The sequence below is a fragment of the Suillus discolor genome, assembly GCF_016758755.1.
Source record: "Suillus discolor strain FC423 chromosome Unknown F5147scaffold_1, whole genome shotgun sequence".
Lineage (NCBI taxonomy): Eukaryota > Fungi > Basidiomycota > Agaricomycetes > Boletales > Suillaceae > Suillus > Suillus discolor.
This window is the reverse complement of record NW_024541248.1, coordinates 608879-622401: the sequence shown is the minus strand read 5'-3', so window position 1 is coordinate 622401 and position 13523 is coordinate 608879. Positions and strand designations below refer to the sequence as shown.

The window sequence follows — 13523 nt, the reverse complement described above, 5'->3', positions numbered from 1 at the left end:
AGGAGCATGCTCGCAGTAGACAGAGCAGAACATCCTGGAACATCACTCGCACGGCTATGTGCGTCCTCATTTCAAGGGGCTGTAAGAGAGCGGGAGCAGAATGAATGAATCCATGTGCGTCGCAAGCTGGGAAGTCTGAGTTTGATGTGTTACGGTAAGTGCATTTCAAGGAAAAGTCGTTCCACATACTTTAGACACAGTCTCCGCCCAACCGTCAATTTGCCATGCTTTCTCACGTAACTCTTTCCTTGCCTCGAGACTCCTGTTCGCAAGACGTTAGTTATATCAACGTGAAGTATCTATTGGTCAACGAACGGGTATTGCCACATGTGGTTCACCTGGTGTAATCTTCCAACCTGCGAGAACCAAGCTCCGATGGGTGCGACGAACTTGCGACGAGCTTCAATGCCTCTCCGCCTGCACAAGCTTCTGTAAGAACAAAACTTCCAAAAAAGTTGAAACGAACCATGCATTTTCCCACTCCAGTAGTGTTCCTGGTTTTAACTGGTAGCTCCGAAGCTCGAAGATGCCGCCTTGGGCGTGGGGTGGTGCAGTGGGAAAGAAAGCAAACTCTTGCGTGAGCTGAGATGACCGTGAAGTAACGTAAGGTAGAAGCGCCTTGTACGCTTTGGCGTGCTAACAGATACCCGATGAGCCGATGCATACTCGAGATGAGTAGACTCATACATCTGACGTTCTTATGAGTGCAGTGGTCTTGTCAAAGCCGGCGTAATTCTCGTATTCGAGTATATGAACTTGACGTCGCGCGCAACATCAAGACAATTAGCCTATGATGTCCTTGAAAAACATACCAAAAGTGTCCTGTTGTCCCACTACGGTTTCCCAACTTCCGGTCAGCTTGACGTGCAACTGTGGATCATCCTTTATTCCAGCGTAATACTTCTCCCTGAATAAGTCAACCATTTCTCAAAAAGTGCCCTTTAAGAGATGGGAATTATTTTCTTACGCTGCGGCCTTGTACTCGTCAAGCGCCCCTGGCTGAACTCGATGAACTTTTAGGATGTAAGTTGTCAGACGAAGTCCTAAGAAGCTCGTATTCGCTTCTCACCCTCAAAGCCGTGAACATATTTTCCCCTAGCAACTATCCTTGAGTGCTGTTGAATCTCGATATCTCCTGCTTTCTTCGCTTCTGGTGATCCGTGGAGGAGACTCTAGAGAACACTCCATTAGGACAACTGTCGCAACGTTGAATGTGCGCTACCTGGACGGATATCGTTCTGCGCGCTCCAGAGAGCGCGACTTTATGAATAGATCTGTTTGCGAGAGATGGCAACATAATAAAAGCTAGTCAATAAAAAAATGCAGTGGAGATGGTCGTAGGGTTAACGTTGAAGAAGCGGTACAGGTGACGTAACAACATAAGCACTTGATATAAGCGACCCCTGAGTTTCAACTTTCAACCAACTACAATTGGCTAGCTCGAGCGGAACTGCAGCCTTTGATAAGCAAGTTGATTTTTAAAAATGAATATACTCAGTGCGATGTTAGATACAGAACTAATATATTATGCTAACCACCTTATCCAAAATTCGTAGATCATCCAGTGAGGGGAAGACGGTATATCAACCTGTAAACTCGCTCGGAAGAACCGATGATCCGTCTCCTGCGACTGCACGCTACATTCTTGCAATTTGCGAGGCGGGGATCTATGACCGCGAAGCCCGGTCAATTCGGTTTCTTCGCACACTAATTCATGCGTGGAGACAACCTTAATGCGCCAAGTTAACACGATGAAGCTAAGCTGACTGAAGCACATGAATTTACCCAGTTGACAGCATCTGGAGAGGATTCGAACTGGACTTGGCGTAAAATGTCCACCGTTTCTTTCGTAACTAGTAGCGTTATTTCAATTGTGGAATCGCTTGCTGAGCCCATGCGTGACAGCATGTCCAGGCTTACGAAGTCACCCCGTCGTGCCGCTGACAAAAGGTGTCAATCGCCACACTTCAACTCATTGCCCATCAACGTACGAAATGGACTGCGGAATGCAGTATCCGGGCGGCCGTCGACAGCCTGAGAAGGAGGGAATCGCAAGAAATGGTCCACGGCGTCCTGACCCAAAGACTGGATACTTCGTAATTCCTGCATAACTATATCATCGGCCGAATGACTTTCAGCCTTCAAGTTTGATGGTAGTAAAGGGATATTCGTCTGCAGCAAACATGAATCACCCAGGCACGGCGCTTGAGATACTTGATGACCAGTAGGGGTTACCGTATCAACTTCGATGAACGGTAATTTCGATTTATGAGATATATCTGAAGCTCTGAACGCGTTCAAGAGAGTTTCCAGGTACCGAGAGGCATTGATCTGTGTTTCCATAGTTAGTGTGACTTCATAATTTGCGTAGCGGTGTCAGGAAATTTCACTAACAATATGGATTTTATTACGTTCATTACCTTCCATTCCGACCGTGAATGGTTGACCACCTCCTAGCTCAATACCTTGATCGAACCAAACGTCAGGAATCCGATTATTCAGGATCGTAAAATAGTTGTCTGCCATCTCCATCTCATTCTCAGATGCATTCAGATGATGTAAGAGCGCCAAGAAGTCCGCAGCGCCAGTTCGAGGCAGAATTGTACCGTGTCCAAGCCATGCGGACGAAGTGTGCACACCGTCGGACGTAATCGTTGTACGTAGTTGAGTGGATAAAACCTCATGTGGGGGCAGAAGGTGTATTGAGTGGTCAGGAGTTCCGAAGACCCGAGCATGCAGAGTTCGAATAACCTCAGGCATAATAAGGTAGTCGTCATCCTGTAAATTCAAATATCCTATCTCAGAACATGAGCCCAAAAGATAACATTGTCTACCGACCTGCAGGAAGCAGAAACGAGTGGTAGCCTGTTCGCACGCAACGTATCGAGCTTGAAAGTAGATGTTATGAGGCGAGTTGTATATCTTCAACTTTTCGGAAGGGCAACCTGTCTTCGCGAAGGTCTGGCCAGAAAGAACTTGAACGGTGTGTATAAGATGGGGTCTACAGATTTTTCACTCACCTGGTATGTGATTTCCTTCGGATTGTTGTTCCATACCACAATCTCCGCTATGACATCTTCCAACCATGGACCGCAAAGAAGACTGACAATCTGGACAACATTTGGGAGCCGTGACCAGTTCAGAATGACCGCTGTCACGTCAGGATAGGATCGAGACACTGAAACTGAGCTAGCCCTTTGAGCATTTGAAGACCTATTTGTTCCAACCAAGAAGCTCGCCGCAAGGGGACGACTAGGGCTGGCGAGGCCCTCCCAAGGAGTCTGATCTGAGTCAGCTGGCACATGAGTGCGTTGACGCGAGAACAGATGGACACCGAACAGCACAGCACAAGCGGTGAGGAGACAACGAAAGATGATCGTCCTGCGAGCCATCGACCCCAATTGCCACGAAGACGTTGTTTATAAACGCACTGTATTAGCGACATGGCCGAGGTTTGGTAACTTTGGTCGCCGCCTTGTTGCCGCTGCAGTTACTAACTCTTACTAACTGGAGGCCCGGGTCCAAGCGAGTCTGCACACAAATCATATCTGTTTGAGACCCAAACTCAAGAGATGAAAATCCAAAGTATGTAGCTCTGAATATCACCAAGTGCAGCAATACACTAGGATAATTAGCTCTGCAGGCGGAACACGCGTTTGACTCAGGTTATAAGTGTGCATTGCGATGTGATATTACAATCTAGTCCATTCTACCTTTCAGTGTACGCGTAATGATCTTGTCCTTGGTACTATGAAGTAGAAAAGAAATCAATGACAGAAAGTAAACTGGAGCAGGAGAAACTCACATGACATGGACAATTGCTCCCCAACCAGAGTACGCGTCTCTATCGACAGCATTCAAAAGCGTTTGCGAGATAGTTTCGAACAGATCTTCAGCTTCCAAATCTGGTTCCCAAAGGCCCTCTGCTACACCAAATAATTTTGCGCTCGCCGTACCAGCTACCACAAAGTCTTTTGCAAAGTTTAGACATCCTATGAGATCTGTGGCTGCGATGAAGGGCTTGAAACCTCCGGAAGGTGTTTTCGATAGACCAGCCATTACTGGTTCGATGAAGTAAGGGCCAAACCGATGCTGATAGAGCGTCGAGGAAACCAGGTGGGCAAATGTCTCTGGTTCTATTTCTCTCTCTTCCTTGATGGTATACATATTAACCCGATAGCGGAAGCGCTCCCGACTAGATGCTGCTACGTTAGCTAGTGAGTAGTAAAACTGAAAACAATCAACTCACAGTGTCGTCACGTCAGTGGCCAACCCAGGCAGACCAACATATACCCGATCAGTGACAGGAAATATCTAACGAGCAATGATGCTTAGCAGGATGGGAGGTATCACACGAGAACAAAAACCATACTCTCTGGAAATTTGAGGATATGCCCAATGCTTGACTTCCCAACCGCAAATCTGAAGCAATGGCGACACAATCTTTCCCCACCATGGCTATAACGGAGCCACCGTTGTATTCCATGATCGACTGTAGACAGTGTAAAATCAGCAAATCAGCACAGTAGAATATGTTAGGTCGGAGAGTGGGCTAACCATGTTTGTTGGCTCTGGTTGGTGATTCTGTGATTTAGTATAAGAGAGACAGTACTTTCACTGGCGCGGCCAGTGACGCGTCGCTCGTTTGGTGTTATATGCCTTTCCTAATTTGGCGTCATAATTCACCCATGTCCTAGCAAAAGTGAATACCTAATTTGTTGACCTTAGAACTAATGATTTAATTACAGAGAGCTACGCGCTGAGGAGAGTTATAATTGCCCACTGAGGAACGAGAGAATCATGTAGAGTAAAATCTGCCTAAAGTTCTGCCCAACCCCCGTCTACCTCTTGTTGACCTCCGAAGGTAGTCAAGAGTAATACGATAACACTAACACCAACACGCATTCTCATTCCCCGATATAGTTGCCCGATACCCGTGTTTCTGAGCCATCTGGATTCGTCTTGCTTCTCCGCAAACAGGTCATCAGAATCATTTTCTTCCGCGTGCTCCGTCTGCTGTTTTCTTGGTTTTGATCTTCGCTTGATAGGAAGGTCTGACCTCTCCTCAGTCACAATGTGCCACAGCGCGTCTACGACACCATTGTATGGTACAGGACGCGTCTCAGCGCACGTACGCAGTGCCTTCGCCGTACCCCGTGTTTGTACTTGTAACCTTCTGCGCACAGTCTCGATAGGTAACGTGATGAGAAGGCTTGCCACAGATCCTAGCACTTGAGCGAAAGCCCATGCAATGGGGCTGATGTCTGGAGCGACGTGTGGACCGAAACCCAGTCGAGGAGCGATCAGCGTAGGCATGAGGATGTGCAATAGAGGACGAAGGCCATTGTCCAGAATGGTAGGGATAAGGAGTTGGGGATGAAAATAGACGCTTCTAATACCTCCCTCTTGGGCTATTATCTGCCTTAATGCATCAAATGGCCCAGTGTACGTCCGGTAGCGTTGCATCGCCGATTGAGCAATTAAGCGTGTCCGAACGAGATCCAAAGGCGACAGCAGAAAGCCAGTGATAACATGCGATGCTACCGGCAAAAGAAGTGGCGGGCGATATAGCCCAGCGGCTGACGACAAGAATACAGAATGCATAAGACTGTCGACGAGTGGTTGCACATTACTAAAAAGCACGTCGTGAATGCAAGATGTGAGTAGCCCTGCGCATATTGACTGAGGTCAGATACAGGACACCATTAGAGGATAACGATTCACCTTTCCATAGTGAAAGCCAGCCTTCTCCACGGAAGGTAGCGACACGTTTCACCATATCCCAAGTGCCGTTCATACTGCCCACAGGAATGATATATTCGGGGCGCGTTCCGTCTTCCAGCACAGACGTCCTAATTACATAGCCCTGATCGTCAACGGGCTTTGGTGCGGGGTACTTTGTGTGCGAAGCGGCGGGATCCGCGAAGTAGGACTCGTCCTCGTTTGTAGAGTCGCTAAGCTAAGATGAAACTTACAATGATATAAATTACACGTGTTAGATGCCCACCTACCGTTTCTTCCTCCTCTTCCTCCTCATATATCTGGCTAGATGGCGCTGGAGCATCCTTGGGAATCCATTGAATTTGAAGAAGTAGCTTTCCTACTTCCAGTGGCATCACAAGTGCTGTACTTGTATACTGAAGCAATGCTGAAGCGACTAGAGAGCGCAGTAGCAGGGACACATCAAGACTACAAGGTTCGCTGAGGTCTAGTGAAGGAGACAAATCAAAAATTGAGTTATGCGCAGGACGAGTAGTCCATTGATAGCTGGTCACCGCAGGAGCGGGTGCGGGTACTCTCGCGTCCTGCATAGGAGGTGGAGGAGGAATGAATGCCCATGCAGATGAGGGAGGGTTGTAGAGATCACGAAGGGATGGATTTGAGTTCATCAATGGTCATAGAATATTGTGTGTCGTTGCCGTAGAGCTAAGTCACAAGTGCCGCCCCAAGTTCGTGGAATGTCATGTGACCATCATAATCATATACATTTTGATCTCCGCATTCTCCTTCCTGACGTCGTTGGCATTCAAAATGCTACACCTTTTAGACGAATTCAATGAGATTATATATATTAGATGCATTGCCAGGAGATTATGGTGAGCATGGAATCACACGGACAATGACGAAACATACTGACAGCCGGAACAGAATCGTACTTCAGTTCCGACACTCTTAAGGAAGCAGAGCAGGTACCTCCAGATGCACCTGAACAAACTCCGGACTATCTCGCAATGTTGACTCATCCGAATACACTTCCCCATCGATTGCACCTTAAAGTCGGTGCAGTATGCGCTATTCAACGAAATCTGTCAGTCGAAAAAGGTTTAGTACGGAACGCGCGTGTCTGCATCATGAGTCTCCATCGCAGGTTTGTAGAAGTGCAAATTCCCGAGACACGACAAATACTGCCTGCCTTCACCTTCAATCCAGCGGGTTCAAGCTGGACGGTCAATCGAAAGCGGTTTCCATTGCATCCAGCTTATGCTACCACGTTCAACGGAAGTCAAGGCCTAACATTCCAGAAAGCAGTACTCGACTTGCGCACCGATTCGTTTGCGCACGGACAGCTGTACACTGCACTGTCAAGGGTGCGAGGTCGTAGAGACATTCAAGCGCTTTTCCGAGGAGAGAAAGAGACAACGGCTAACGTAGTATGCAGAAATCGATGCGCAACCGCCCGAAGGGGACTGGAGCGCTTGTCTGACCGCAGCAATTGCCAGTTGTTTGACCGGAACACGATGTTGCACCAGATCCCGCTGCACAGTTTTCACTGTCCGCCACTAGTAGCAGCAAGAGGGCTTCTCAGTTATCAGCATATGGCTGCCAAGATGGACTGCCTTGTTGGATGTACTAGAACAAAGCGCCCGAGGAACGTGACAGCGGCACCCTTGAGATTACACGCTGATAATTTGTCTTGTACCGCGCACAGCTTTGTGAAGAAAATCATTGTTAGAAAAAAGATCAGCAGGAAGAATCGTGACTTGTCACTGGAGAATTTAATAACCTTAATGTGTTTAAAGTCTAAATTAGAGCATGTAATATCAAAAAGACAATGCTCGCTGCAAGGTTCGAACTTGCGACCTCAGGATTACCGAGTCTACGCTCGTCATACGACATGTATGAGACCTGCGCTCTAACCAACTGAGCCAAGCGAGCCCACGACTAAAATTAGAATTCGATTATATAATCAAGTGCTCTTGAGAAAGTTGTTGTGCTGTGCTTTGACGCTATTGAAGCTTGACAAGACTTTACAACTTAGTCTTGATCGTGATTGCACATAACCACCGTCAAGAACACGTTGCTTTGACGAGTCTGTCCTCGCGGCTATTCATTGAGCTCAGCCTCGAGCTGGCTCCGTGCCACAAGTCTTTCAAAATATCTCCCTTCCATTCTTAGCGTTTGCTCGGATGACCAGTCGGAAGAGACAGGCCGCAGATTCTCTACTCCCAGTGCGTTCTGCTAAATACCAACGCACAGAAGAGAACCAGGGCATTTGGAATCGTTGGCGTCAACTCGGAACTGACGCATTCACACTTGGCTACGAAACGGTCCGCCTCGGATACCTGTCCCTCATGAACTGTGAGATTAGTTCTATTGCCAGACACGATCGTTCACTAACAACGTGTTCAAAGCCTCTCAAAATCCAGGTATATCTCAAGTCACGTCACAACAGTCAGAAAAACCTAATCAAACTGGCTTTTTACCCTCGCAAGCTACCCACCTGGCTTTACCACCTCGTCTGTCTATACCAGAAGAGTTCCACAAACCCAAAGATTCACAACCAGTAGCAGGTCTCTCGCGGCTTTCATCTTCTTTACTATCGTGTTCAGAATCCTCGAATGCGCTCAATGGAAACGGGAACTCGCCTCCGTCAACCCTCACCGGACACACCTCCGTCACCCCGGTTCCCTCGACATCGAAGGAACACATTCAACACAGCCAGTCGTATGACTTCATAGGAAATTCCGCGCACAGACGAGGTGTGGTGGGCGGCATTCGCCCTCGGCAGAGTCGAGATCATATATACGCTCGTGTTGTGAGTGTATGAGCAATGCTAACCGGTTCCTATATCTCACTATCCACCGATGCCGTAGCACAGAGCCAAAGTACAAGAAGATAGGAAAAAGGACCGCGAAGAGCTGGTGCAAGAACTTTTCCATTACAAACGTTCTACCGGTCAGCACGCTAGTACTCTTCTTGATGCTCTGTCTCTCACTCTGATTAGGATATACCTCAGATTTTGACTCTTTTAAATGTGCGTCCATTCTGTCTTGTTCATGTCTACATCTAATTTTCATGGATTTCAGCTTTGATTAATTACCAAGCTCGACTTGAAATTCTTGAACGACATGCACTTTCGCGTGCGTGATTCTTATTACTTCAGTTTCGCACACTTACGACGTCGTGCGTAGCTTCACCATCACTGACAGATCTGCGCGCAAAGCAGTCATTACCTGGGCATTCCCGTAGGCACTCGTTCTCAGATGTGAGCGTGTGCATACTTTGTTTGTTGCCGTGCTAAATTGTGCCAGGATGTTGATCCCGACTTCCTGGAACGTGCACTTAGAAAGGCCAAGAAGTCATTTGAGCTGTATGAGGGTATCTTTTGCATATCTTCCTCGCTGAATCGAGTTTATATAGTCCGCCACCCAAACCATTTTCTCCCTCACATGATCGTCTCCGTTTATCGGCACGCCACAGAGATGAGGCTATTGAGAAACGTCTGCGGCCAAGGCTACCCAAGGCTCTCCCTCCTGATGCTGACATCCAAGTCAACGCGCTGCTGTGCAAGAAAGGAGTGATTTCCAAGGTTGCTCGAGAATCTGTTAATGATCGAGATATATCTCGGTTACTGCCCAGTCAGTGGTTGAACGACGAAATTATGAACTTTTATGGTGCGATGATCTTGATGCGCTCGGAGTCTAACCGCGACCCTACCGCAAAGAGAAAGATGCTGGATGTCCACTATTTTAGCACCTTCTTTTGGCCAAAGCTGAAAAATGAGGGCTATGAACAGGGGCGGCTAGCAAAATGGACAAAGAAGGTCCGTTACTGCCCAGTGAAATTGAAGATGATTTCTCATTCCGCATACAGATTGATATCTTTTCGAAAGACGTCATCCTTATTCCTATCAACCACAACAATTCTCACTGGACCGGGGCTGCCATAAACTTCCGTCAAAAGCGGATAGAGTCATATGACAGCATGAATCTTGACCGACATCAAGTCTTCAAGGTACGTTAACTTGCCTTGGCGTGCCCAGGAAGGTCCTTATTCTGTCCCTCAAGGCCTTGCGGAGTTATCTGGACTCGGAACACAGAAACAAGCGAAAGAAACCTTTTGACTTCACTGGGTGGCAGAATCACAATCCTGAGGACACACCACAACAGGAGAATGGTTATGACTGCGGCGTGTTCACATGCCAGTTCTTGGAATCCTTGTCCAGAGGGGAGGAAGGATTCCGTTTCTCGCAGCGGGACATGACCTACTTGCGGCGGCGGATGATTTGGGAAATTGGCCATGCCAAGTTCCTGGACGGCCCATGACAATGGGCTTCCACGCATTACTCTTTTTATATGATTTTATGATACTCTCTGTATTAGCATTTACTGTGGATACGGAAATGGGGTGATTTGAATGACAAGAGAGGCACACCGAGCAAGCTGTTGATCCAGATATATTGATAAACGTCCGTAGTGGGTGATTGTCACCGCCGAAACCACCATACAATGATGAAGAACCAGAATACAAGCACGAGAAATAGAATGTACCATAACCATCGACAACCCTGCCGCTGTGCCATGTTGTTCATACGACGGAACGTGCCAGCTAGGATGCCCGAGGTCTCCGCGAATGCATCATTCTGCAGAGCGCATGATAGGTTAGGAGCGGCTGATGAGTAGAACAACAGCATGCACGTACCATCTGACTGAGTTGTACAGTCGATTCTCGGACCTCGTTTCCAATGCCAACGGTGATCTTCGTATGAAAACGGTGAGTTTGATGGGCGGGCGAGACGAGAAAGACCACTTACATCCTTGAGCAGCTTCACCTTGGCTGCCAGGCCTTCCAACGCCTCGTCATTCTGACCTTCCAAGTCATCCACGTAGCGGTGGCCAGAAGGCCCTGAGTTCGGGCTGCTATACGGCGAGGAGCGTCCCGAAGCTGGAGGTGTCACACCCAGGAGAGCTGAACGGTCTCGTAGCGCTGCACTTGTTGCTCTGTATCTGGAGCATTAATTAATGAACAGTGCAAAGGAAGTCCTGGGAGTGCCTCACCTTTGGGACATATAGTGGTGTGTATAAGACCAGCTCTACGCTTCCCGACCAACGGGTGAATTCGAAAGATAATAACAATATTACTAAAAGCCCTTCGACTCAACACAGCCGAGGCTGAAGACGGCGATGTGTGTGCGGGTCCAATTGACAAAAGTGAAGTACACCATCTTCCACGTCACACGTTTTACCCAAGTTCGTTTAGCTTGCGATACTATGTACTAGTAAATCTTGTAATACCATCGATACATGAAAATATCCACAAAGCATAGGTAACTCCAAAGGAGGGTAAAAACGAATACCAGAAGAAACACAAAGCCTCCAGATCCAGATCGGAGAGCGATGCATGCTACTGGCATGCGTGCAGATATATCCGTAATATTTATACTATAAATCAAGAAACTAAAGAACGCGAAACATGGCAATGCGAAGATGACACGTCAATGTAAATGTGATCTTGGTTGGGGCAAGGTCAGGGTGGTATGTCAAACCGAAAGAGTGGCAAATAGCGCTATAGAATACAAGCAAGTCCGTGGCTGTTACGTCCGTGCGCTTTTATTCGATACTCATCCGGTTTGGGTTCGCGCTCATTGGTCCTCGGTTCAAGTGTTGAGAGCCACGTCCTTGTGTGTGAGTTTTACTTCTTGCAACTGTCGCACAACGCATCAGTCAAAGAAACCATCAAGGGAAAAAAAAATCACTGACTTGATGCCTTCAGTCCTCGACCGAAATTACGCATCACTAACACGGAAAAGATGATCGTGATGACGAGAAGGACGATTGCGATTGCAGCTACCATTATCGTGAGCTGCCAGTAAAATTTATATATCAAAGGACTTACAGAACGTGGTGAGTGGTTTCCAGTACGAGGCATATTGCGTGGTCCTGTACTGAAGGACCCGGAAAAGCTGAAACGTCATGAGAAAGTGAGCTCTGCGCAGCAAGTTTGTTAAAAGAACTCACTTTGTATGAGAAATAGACCAGAGCGCCTATACTTCCAAATATAAAAGTTCCCATCATCCACTTATTCTCGTGACGCACAGCAAGGTGGCCTTCGATGAGGAGGAGAATTGATAACGGGAGAGCTGCCCAGGTGACGTAGTACTCCCAGTCGTTCTTCTGGAGGACCAACCATATGAACTGCACGGAGAAGCCGACCCAAAAGAAGACGTCGAACTTGACAAGACATTCGAAGATCTGATATGTGGCATACATTTTCTTGATGCGGCGGTCGGCACCCAGAAACTTGTAAACCTTCCAGCCGAACTCGTTATAGATTTTCCAGCCAAGACCGATGTATGCTATCTCCGCAGTGGATATGACGGCAGGTATGATATCAGTGAGAACCGTCACTGGTACATGTACAAAGCCGGCGGAAGTGGTTGTCGAGTTCTTGATTTCGCCGATTTCAATAACGGCGTATAGCAGGAAAAGAAGGTTGAATATGCTGTAAACCAAGTGTCAGAAATATGCTATTGTAGGGGAAAAGTTAGATATGTGCTTACATGAGAGACAAAAATTGCAGAGTATTGCGCGCATACACTGCATCAACCGCCATGACAAGTTGGAAGATACTAAATTGTAAAATGACGTCAAATTAAGACGTTGAAAGGTGTTCAAACACGTACTGGGCAAGTGCGAATACGCTGAGATACACTGCCAGTTTTCCCGAGTCATCCTGCAATCGAACAAACAAGTCACTCTCGATGGCCAGATCCACTGCGGTCTCGACCACCACAGTTAGGACAAACAGTCGACATGCCCAGGAGTCAGGAAGAATCTAGATAAATTTCAGTAAAAACAATTGGTATCTGTGAGACAGTAGCGCTGACTTTTGCCCAACAACTCCTGGTGTCAATCGGCTTCTCTTGCTTCAGTGTTGGAGGGTAGTCGTGATTCGAAGGGTCTATTTCAGCATCATCCTCTACAACTTTATCAACCGGATATGATCCTTTCTGGTCCATAGAGAAAGAGCGGTCTCGTGAATCAGAGTCGTCCAACGGGTCAGTCGATACAGCAAAAGTCTGATGTCGTGAAGTTCTTGAATACGGCTCCGCATATTGGTCAATGAGATCGCTGAGGTCGTCGTTATAGGAAGACTTGAAGTAGTCTGAAGAGGATGAATCGGGATGTTGTGTGGATAGATAGTCTGTTGAGTGATCCCCATAGGTTGTGAACGGGCGTGACATTGGTGGGAGATAAAAAGAGAGTTAGTTTAAGAAAATTGTGAATGTTTCGGATCGTCCTGCGAGTGTGATGGTAGAAAAGAGTGTGAGATCACAGCTTGGGCGCGATGGCAGTACTTGTCACAACTAATTGTAAGATGATAGCCACCACCAGCGGTCACCACAGCTTTTGTGTTTGCCGCACTGTTCTAACCGTGAGAATAATTTCCCTCAAGCGCCCGACTAAGGTCTATAATTGAAAGTGTGGCGGACGCGATGATAAATGATGATAAGCTTGAACAATCAGTGATCGGAGTAACAATGGGATGCAACAGCTCTACCATGGCATGGCATGCCGGAATCATGAAACTCGCAGTAAATATTAATTAACTTCTCTGGACTACAAAGATATATAGGTTGGGAGTAGTCACCCATAAAAAGATGATCGTTCGTCGTATTGAGGGTAAGGAGAGATTTTGATTCCGCAAACAGATGTTCACCCTGCCAATTTGTGTTGTTCCTCTCCAATACTTGTTTGGAACACCGCCATCAAGACTCACGTGTCTCGAATCACATGTGCACA

The 13523-nt window shown here is 47.2% G+C and overlaps 7 protein-coding genes and 1 non-coding gene across 8 annotated transcripts; 1 reads left to right on the top strand and 7 right to left on the bottom strand.

Annotated features, from left to right (window-relative positions):
* Window positions 1-66: 66 nt before the first annotated feature.
* Window positions 67-1297, bottom strand: F5147DRAFT_741545 (NIPSNAP-domain-containing protein; the record flags this gene model as incomplete). Its single annotated transcript, XM_041439486.1, has 9 exons — window positions 67-135; window positions 190-262; window positions 316-417; window positions 467-636; window positions 688-755; window positions 813-907; window positions 968-1013; window positions 1070-1172; window positions 1223-1297. 9 exons carry the CDS (start codon window positions 1295-1297, stop codon window positions 67-69), a joined length of 801 nt encoding a protein of 266 aa, XP_041299966.1.
* An 86-nt stretch (window positions 1298-1383) lies between these two features.
* Window positions 1384-3511, bottom strand: F5147DRAFT_662521 (uncharacterized protein). The gene is made up of 6 exons (XM_041434784.1): window positions 3021-3511; window positions 2839-2961; window positions 2395-2778; window positions 1992-2331; window positions 1786-1940; window positions 1384-1729 (listed from the first exon to the last, which is right to left on the bottom strand). Exons 1-6 carry the CDS (start codon window positions 3390-3392, stop codon window positions 1526-1528), a joined length of 1578 nt encoding a protein of 525 aa, XP_041299965.1. The 5' UTR covers window positions 3393-3511; the 3' UTR covers window positions 1384-1525.
* A 23-nt stretch (window positions 3512-3534) lies between these two features.
* F5147DRAFT_749616 (20S proteasome subunit beta 3) lies at window positions 3535-4651 on the bottom strand. The gene is made up of 5 exons (XM_041440140.1): window positions 4558-4651; window positions 4373-4492; window positions 4250-4314; window positions 3806-4195; window positions 3535-3748 (listed from the first exon to the last, which is right to left on the bottom strand). The coding sequence occupies exons 1-5, from the start codon at window positions 4558-4560 to the stop codon at window positions 3700-3702; spliced, it is 627 nt and encodes a 208-aa protein (XP_041299964.1). The 5' UTR covers window positions 4561-4651; the 3' UTR covers window positions 3535-3699.
* A 43-nt stretch (window positions 4652-4694) lies between these two features.
* Window positions 4695-6529, bottom strand: F5147DRAFT_831839 (mitochondrial carrier domain-containing protein). Its single transcript, XM_041443782.1, has 3 exons — window positions 6012-6529; window positions 5725-5959; window positions 4695-5669 (listed from the first exon to the last, which is right to left on the bottom strand). The coding sequence occupies exons 1-3, from the start codon at window positions 6387-6389 to the stop codon at window positions 4819-4821; spliced, it is 1464 nt and encodes a 487-aa protein (XP_041299963.1). The 5' UTR covers window positions 6390-6529; the 3' UTR covers window positions 4695-4818.
* A 1024-nt stretch (window positions 6530-7553) lies between these two features.
* On the bottom strand, window positions 7554-7656 carry F5147DRAFT_t2. Its single transcript has one exon. It is a non-coding gene; the product is annotated as a tRNA-Met (tRNA).
* Window positions 7657-7734: 78 nt separating this feature from the next.
* Window positions 7735-10160, top strand: F5147DRAFT_662517 (cysteine proteinase). Its single transcript, XM_041434783.1, has 10 exons — window positions 7735-8079; window positions 8133-8536; window positions 8595-8676; window positions 8726-8755; window positions 8808-8861; window positions 8913-8986; window positions 9033-9091; window positions 9142-9544; window positions 9595-9735; window positions 9789-10160. The coding sequence occupies exons 1-10, from the start codon at window positions 7908-7910 to the stop codon at window positions 10044-10046; spliced, it is 1677 nt and encodes a 558-aa protein (XP_041299962.1). The 5' UTR covers window positions 7735-7907; the 3' UTR covers window positions 10047-10160.
* On the bottom strand, window positions 10161-10918 carry F5147DRAFT_600647 (uncharacterized protein). Its single transcript, XM_041432220.1, has 4 exons — window positions 10779-10918; window positions 10535-10727; window positions 10423-10479; window positions 10161-10363 (listed from the first exon to the last, which is right to left on the bottom strand). The coding sequence occupies exons 1-4, from the start codon at window positions 10787-10789 to the stop codon at window positions 10208-10210; spliced, it is 417 nt and encodes a 138-aa protein (XP_041299961.1). The 5' UTR covers window positions 10790-10918; the 3' UTR covers window positions 10161-10207.
* Window positions 10919-10952: 34 nt separating this feature from the next.
* F5147DRAFT_600643 (uncharacterized protein) lies at window positions 10953-13143 on the bottom strand. Its single transcript, XM_041432219.1, has 7 exons — window positions 12608-13143; window positions 12404-12555; window positions 12281-12349; window positions 11739-12222; window positions 11617-11683; window positions 11481-11567; window positions 10953-11425 (listed from the first exon to the last, which is right to left on the bottom strand). Exons 1-7 carry the CDS (start codon window positions 12962-12964, stop codon window positions 11331-11333), a joined length of 1311 nt encoding a protein of 436 aa, XP_041299960.1. The 5' UTR covers window positions 12965-13143; the 3' UTR covers window positions 10953-11330.
* Window positions 13144-13523: the final 380 nt, after the last annotated feature.